Here is a 6,878-nt window from a genome sequence, read left to right as displayed (position 1 = left end):
GCCCCGCCCCGCCCCGGGGGCGGCCCCGCCCCAGTCTCGCCCTTTAGTTTAACTTTTGGGCCCTAATTCGGGCGCAGTTAGGAAGCGCTAACGTTTCCTGGTGAAGGAAATGAAGCCTTCACGACTGAGTTTCTTGAGACCAGCCCTTTGGCTCCGCGCACAAATACGACAGCCCGTTTCCTTCCCGAGATGCAATTTTAATGGGTTTTGCTAATGAAAAGCTAATTGGCGCTGTATGCTAATGGCATCCCCGGCCAAAAATACAGCTGATCTGCTGGGAAGGCTTAAATCAGCACCCTTTGTGCGAGCCATACTGGCTCACCTTCAGCCTTTCACAATTATGCAAAGTCCACACGCTGTAATTATTGCAGTTCAACAAATGAATCAAAAAGCCCCTTATAAATGCAGTTACCTATGTGTGATTCAAATACATACAATTAATCTTCCACAGAGCCAAACACAGCCACCAAATCAAAAGATATCTGGCTTCTTTAATTGGTTTTGTAGATGGGAGAGTTCGTGGTTTCAGCCAGCCGGCAGTACGACAGGGAAAGCACTCAACCCTCCTAACACGCCAGCTGCCAGGGGATCTTGGCAACAAATTAAGAAGCCCCAGGCCTGCCTGCTGCACCTAGGTTGAGATGGTTATTTTATATTTTCACTTGTTCATGTAACTAAAGGAAGGGAGTTAAAAGCTACGCTCTTGCCTTCCTCTGGAAAGTTTTGCTACGTTGCAGGTGGCTCTCGGTGCTTTGTCGCTAAAGCCCGTTTCTGTTTGCTTAATAAGGTTCACAGAATCTTTGAAAGGGAACTTTCTGCTCAGGAGAGCTCATGGAGGCCTTGAGAGATCCTCTCAGCTTACCCTGTGGGACCAGCTCTCCCTGTACTGCTCCTGATGGATTTTTCAGAGCCTGGGGTAGGTAAACCTCTGGTGATGATAATTCCATGTCATTCCCAGCAGCCTATGGTGAATCACCTGTATCTCACTTTTGAGCAGATCCTTCACGGTCGCCCAGCAACAAAAAGCTCTTCCCCTGGAAGAGGACAGGAGTCCCTGTGAATAGCAGAGCAGTGATAAGTGCAGGGCTTTACTGTACCATTCTTGTCCGTTTACAGCAGGACCTGTGATGCTGCTGTTGGCACAAAGGTCTTCACAACGGCCGAGCAGCTTTGGGTGTTTTCCCCGTACACCTGAAAATATTTACAGAGCCTTTGCAGTGTATCAAAATGTTAAGGCTTTCTACGGCTTCCAAGCAGTCCTCCTGCTCTCCAGCCTGAGTGTGAGCCCTGGCAAGCTGAGTACCAACTCCTCCAGCTGTCCAAGCAGCTGGCTTCCCTAACTCCCACAGGACTGGTTTTACATCACTTTCCAAGATGTTAGCTACTTCTTACGTGACTCGTGCATCCATCAAAGAGTCTGTTAGTGCAGTCTGAGAGGTCAGAAAGGAGCTTTAGGCAACTTGGTCTGGAGAAATCAGGCTCTACTGTCTGCTACCACAAGGAACAGAGATTCACAGTCTCGGGCACATCGTCGTCAAGGGTTTCTGTGAACCCATCTCCAAACCCCTCTGCTTCCACCAGCTCAGGTTTCTTGTTGCACATTGGGCAGAGCTGGTTGCGGATGGCAGATGATCTCATCCAAATAATGAGGTTCCAGCGTTCCCCAGAGGCAATGGGAAGTGCCCCGTGGATCTGCCCTCCTCGGTGTAACAGCCCCTGGGCAACCACATGTTCGATCTCTATGTACTTTGGCACGGGGGTAGGTTCCTGGAACAAAGGGAGGCGGATACAGCATTCTACCAAAGTCCCTAGCAGAACAATGCTCAAACAGTTGAAAGTTTTACTTGTCACCTCTTCACCCACAGCACCCAGTGAACAACATGGAGAGAACTCATTGCACCTCTGAAATGCAGCCACTTCAGTGGTAGCCTGGCAGCAGTTTAGTACAATGGTTTTCCAGTAAGACATTCCCAGTGCCAGGTGCAGAGGGAATTTAAAGACAGAGTTTCAATCAAAAAAACTGTTTCACCAGTGTATGGAGCTTTTACCCCTCCTGTCCCCTGGAAATAGGGGCTACAGATTTAGTTTTAAGTCCCATCTGAAATAAATTACCTCTCTCTCTCCCTCCCACCCTCCCCCCCTCTCAGCACCTCCCTGCTCCTTATTGCAGTTGGGGAAAGATGGGCTGGTTTGTTTCACTCCAGTTTCTACTACGATAGCTGTCTCTGTTCTCGCTTTGAATTAGCTGCAGTTGGCTTGAATATTGGTAACATGCTTGTAGCAGAAAAGACTCCTGTATAACCAAGACATTTTAAAAAGGGGGGAAGAGACAGAGCAGGTTTGACTGTCAGAAGTGAATAATTGTTTTTTAGAACACAGTTAATGCCTTGAAACTGGGGGGTGAGGGGCTAGTGGGGAAGAGAATCACGGCCCAGATTAGGAATATGCTCAGTACCTGGCTGAAATCCCCAAAGTACAAGTTGCCTTCTGTGAAGTCCTTTCCCAGTGAAACATTTAAGGTGACTTCTGCATTGTCATAGTGAGAGCTCAAATCCAGATCTTCGTGGAGCGAGTACTTGACCACAAATGCTTTATGGCTGTCCAGGCAAGCACCTCCCAAATCAGGATAAAGCAGTGCCGTTATGGGCTGCAGGTATTTTTCACGCAGGGGTGTGATGAAAGTTTCATCCATCCCAAGCTCATTTAGCAAAACCTGTCTCAAAGAGAGGAGATGGGAACAGCTGATCAACTACATCTGCTGCTTCATCAAGAGCTGCTACAGAGCTGTCTTGTTCTATTCCAACCCCACTGCTTGCTCAAAGAACTTTAGAGCAAAGGCTCCAGCTACAGGCAAAAGAAGGAGCACCAAAGTGGAAAGTGATGGGGAAAAGACAGAGTAAGATCAAAAGTTGAGTGTTCTTTAAAAATTGACTCCTTGATTTAAATGTGTATTGCTTAAATACAAGGTGCTCTTTGCTCTGAGAGACCAACTCCCATCTCCTTTCCCTGCATTCCCCTGTCGTTTTGTCTGTGTAACACACACTGCCTCAACCATTTCACTTCAAGGGGGCTGTATTCAGACTGCACTGTGCTCAAATTACAGACATTTGGGAAGGAAAAGGAGTATGAAGCAAGGAGGTAAACAGAGTCTGCTTGTTAACACTCCCCCTAAAGAAGCACAAGAGGTAGTGAGTCCTACCCCATAGTTATTCATAGTGTTGGGCCTGCCTTTAGGCATATCCGACTGCTCAAATTTCTCCAGCTCATCCACAAAGGCTTGGCAAAACTCCTCTGTGAACACTGGGAGTCGATAGATCCTCTTATCTGTCAAGAGAAGGGAGACACCGTTTGCTGGGGAAAATAACAGGCGAGAGTGTTCTTGGCTGTCACGCTATCTCGCTATACTGTGCTGGTGTCAGTGAGAATGCAGGATGTGCTTCACTTTGTGCTCAGGCTGCTCAAAGGGCTGGAACCATTCCCTGGGATCGGCTCTGGGACGTATTTGTTGTTTTTCACGTTGGCCCCTCGTTTCCAGGCTTCCCCATCTAGTTGGGAGATTGGGCACTGATTTAAATGCCTGCTGTAGGTGCCAAGGAAATGTTTTGAGAGAGTCTAGAGGGAGGGCGGTGTTATCAACAGCTTATCGCAGGCAGACTGAATACAGCCTCCTGGAAGAATGAGACTCGAGGTCATTTAGGAGATGCGGGATTCACTCATCCAGTGCCAACATTCTGGGAAGACCAGGCCTTCTGAGCTGCCTTTCAGGGTAGAGCCCTCAAGATCTGTGTAAGCGGAGCTCAGTATCAAGGATACAGAAGCTGAGATAAAGACAGAATGAAAAGGCTGTGTCTGGAAATCATGCCTTGGACAAATCCAGGAGCCCTGCACATACACAACATTTGTGTCTTTCTTTTTGTCTCGAGAAAAGGAGGCAACTTTGCAGCTCCCCCTCTACATTTTGTCACCATTTCTGGTAGGGAGAGAGCTTCACAGATGCCTCCAAGGAAGCTTAAAACCCAGATCTCTTTAAAAGACTGAAATCTAGACTGAAACTATTTCAGCTCAGACTAACCAACAGGGATTGTCTGAAATGGTAAAGCACCTGGGGAGGGAAAACCAAGCTCCCCGGGCTAACAATGTTCTTTCAGCAGGCTCACCCGTGAGGTTGTGGTAGAACCAAAACCCCAGCCCTGCTGCAGCTAAAGCCTCTGATGAGACATCAGCAAACTGGGATTGGAAAAGCAGAAAACAGGATCTCATCCAGAGCATAACTGCTGCACAATACTGCCTCTCCAGAGACTATCGTCAAGCAGAAAATAACATCCTGTTTGTCTCAGCTGTGTATCAAATGTGAGCTATTAAAGACAGGGCTTGAAAACAGCTGTCATCACTGAAGTTGCAGTGTCACACGGGGAGATCTTTGTGGCTGATGCGTTGTTGTCTTTACCTGAGAAGGACTCGATGTAGCGCAGGAGACCGTGGAGATGAGCATCTGGCGACATGCAGTATGACACAATTTCTAGAAAATCTGGGGCCAGGAATGAATCCTGGTGTCAAGGGAAGGATGATAAAAATACACAGAAACATGATTAGCCTGTGCAGTCTTTTATAGCCCAAGAAAGAAATGGAATTCCAGCCAGCCAGAGGAAAATATGTAGAGTCTAGGGAGCAAGGCTGATAGACACACTTGGGTTATTTCTGTGGCAGGAAACACAGAATGTTACTCGTGTTTTTCTTGGTGGTTTAGGTAAGTTGCTGCTTGCTCTGCTTCATGGGTTTTCAAGTATAACCGGCCAGATTTATCCTTGGCGTGATGGGAAAGAGCCTGGCTCGCCTTATGGACTCCTAACAGGTAAGTGCAAAGTCCTTCCTAGTAGATTTAGCATCTTGTCATGGCCTTAGCACAACAGAGTGGCTACGCTCTGCTTTAAGCACTTCCCCACACAGATCACAACAGACAACAGCAGGGTGGACAACAGCAGAACTTGTTGCTAAAGGATCACAGAGCAGTAAATCTGTGAGAACTTGTGTGTGCGTTACTGCTGATCTGTGGTAATTATCCAGCTGGGAAGTCTTGGGTCTGGCAGACATGAGGAAATCCAAAGCAGAGCAGCCCACAACAAGAAGGGCTACCCCCACATTTGCGGTGGGGTGTACACATGCAAGCAGCCTGCTGCTTCCCTTCAGACGATAGTCACTAGTACCTTGTCTGTGTGTTAAGCCCATAAATGCTGATTTCTGTGGGTGTTCGTTAGACCTCACCGACCCTGTTTGCAGCAATGATGCTTTAGGTCTAAATTACTAATGGTATTCTGAGTCCAGTACCAGGTGCTGGTGCAGCTTCAATATAGAATGACCCTTATCTGGCTATAAGCCAGGCGGAATCTTGCCTGGAGAATATGCTACACTGTGAAAGGTTTTAATTCAGTTTCAATATGCTACGCTTTGGTTTTAATTCAGTCCAGCTCTAGCACTGTGGGCAATCCCGAGAAGAGGGCTTCCTACTGCAAAAATAAACTGTTGGGCAATTCCTTGAGTGCAAAATAGATTCCAAACATACTGTCTACCTGCAGAATGTAAACTTCTGGGTGTTTTCGTTTGTAGCACTTTGAGATGATGGCTTTGCGTTCCACTGACTGATGAATTAACTGTTTTCTTCTCTGCACTTCTGCCTCAATCTACAAGTAAACAATAGAGCGTATTGTTAGAAAATCAAAAGGGATAACTGAAACAATTTCAGGAATTTGCTCATTGTTTTAAACCAGTTATTTTTGTTCCAGCACCTCTGGGAGACAGAGTGTATGCCTTTGCTTTTCTGTAGTCAAGACAAGTCTAATAAATATCTGAAAACCCAAATGCCCAAGAGGGATTTGAGACACGTTCTTATTACGGATGGCTTAAAAAATAACAGAAGGCTTTCCATGGACATGTCAAGCGGAGCTGCAAGGCTTCAGCCCCTTCAGGCATTCTGACGCCTCATGAATCACTGGCCTACGCTTTAAGAGTCTGGCTTATGTTCTGACAATATAAGCATTGTCCAAAATAAAGACATTTGCTGGGAGGGAGACAAGACTTGTCATGAAGGGATTACTGCTAAGTGTTGTGGGGACAGGCTAGTCTGTCATTTTAAAGAAAACAGCTGTAGTAGCAGCTGATTCAGGCAGCTCTTTCTATTTAATAACCTCCCATGAGATTAGTTTATAACATTCCCCAACAAAAAAGGAAGGAGGGTGTGACCGGCCCACCCTGCTCCCAACCCCTGGTAATGTGGTTAGCATAACGCCATTTTATAAGGCAAGCAGCCATTCTCTGCGACCAAACGGGTCACGTATTCATTCCCTTTCTCTCATTATCAGGCCCTGAAGGTCCTGTGAACCAAGCAGACGAAACAAATGGATTTCTTCTTCCCCTCCCTACCAGCCCCAAGGTTCCTGGGCGCCAGGCCAATTACTCCCTTCCTTGCCGGCCTTGAAGGTCCCAGGCACCTGGCCAGCCAGGTGGTGTTGATGATGCCATTGCAGAACAGGGAAGCGTAACAGCACCCAGAGCACCGTCTATAAAATCAAGCAGTTACAAGTCGTAAGTGGAGAACTTGGACTGGAACTGCTGCTGGACAGTGAGAGCTGTGACACACCCCCCCCCCCCCCCCAACATGGCCAGGGACACCTCTGTCGTCGTCTGCTTCCTCTGAAGGACTGAGTGATTCGTATTCTTTTATATGATTTTCGAGTCTACATTATGATGGTTATATTGATACAGCAAACCATGTATTAAGATCTGACCCGATCTACAGAGGGTCCAGGTGATTAGAAAGTTAAGTTAGGATCTAGGTGATTAGAAATTATAAGTTAGGATCTAGAAATCCTAAGTTGTATTAT

The 6,878-nt window shown here is 46.9% G+C and overlaps 2 protein-coding genes across 3 annotated transcripts in view; both read right to left on the bottom strand.

Annotated features, from left to right (window-relative positions):
* The window catches only part of ARL6IP4 (ADP-ribosylation factor-like 6 interacting protein 4), an 8,475-nt gene extending 7,535 nt beyond the window's left edge, over positions 1-940 (bottom strand). For both annotated transcript variants that reach the window (XR_775303.1, XM_010582215.1), the window contains exon 1: positions 863-940. The gene's annotated coding sequence lies outside the window, so the exon portion shown is untranslated. The remainder of the gene's footprint in view (positions 1-862) is intronic.
* A 534-nt stretch (positions 941-1,474) lies between these two features.
* On the bottom strand, positions 1,475-6,278 carry OGFOD2 (2-oxoglutarate and iron-dependent oxygenase domain containing 2). Its single transcript, XM_010582281.1, has 6 exons — positions 6,246-6,278; positions 5,568-5,678; positions 4,448-4,547; positions 3,200-3,324; positions 2,456-2,713; positions 1,475-1,767 (listed from the first exon to the last, which is right to left on the bottom strand). Exons 1-6 carry the CDS (start codon positions 6,276-6,278, stop codon positions 1,492-1,494), a joined length of 903 nt encoding a protein of 300 aa, XP_010580583.1. The 3' UTR covers positions 1,475-1,491.
* Positions 6,279-6,878: the final 600 nt, after the last annotated feature.

This window comes from Haliaeetus leucocephalus, unplaced genomic scaffold, assembly GCF_000737465.1.
Source record: "Haliaeetus leucocephalus isolate CR32 unplaced genomic scaffold, Haliaeetus_leucocephalus-4.0 Scaffold840, whole genome shotgun sequence".
Taxonomy (NCBI): Eukaryota; Metazoa; Chordata; class Aves; order Accipitriformes; family Accipitridae; genus Haliaeetus; species Haliaeetus leucocephalus.
The sequence above is the reverse complement of the archived record's forward strand: the minus strand, read 5'-3'. Positions and strand labels throughout refer to the sequence as shown.

What these genes read in the sequence shown, in the direction of transcription:
- OGFOD2 (XM_010582281.1), bottom strand. Translation starts at nt 6,278, where the DNA reads ATGCTAACCACATTACCAGGGGTTGGGAGCAGG. An exon ending in CAGAAGTTTACATTCTGCAG is followed by an intron (nt 4,548 to 5,567) that starts GTAGACAGTATG and finishes CCTTGACACCAG; the next exon opens with GATTCATTCCTGGCCCCAGA. An exon ending in CTACATCGAGTCCTTCTCAG is followed by an intron (nt 3,325 to 4,447) that starts GTAAAGACAACA and finishes TTCTCTTGACAG; the next exon opens with ATAAGAGGATCTATCGACTC.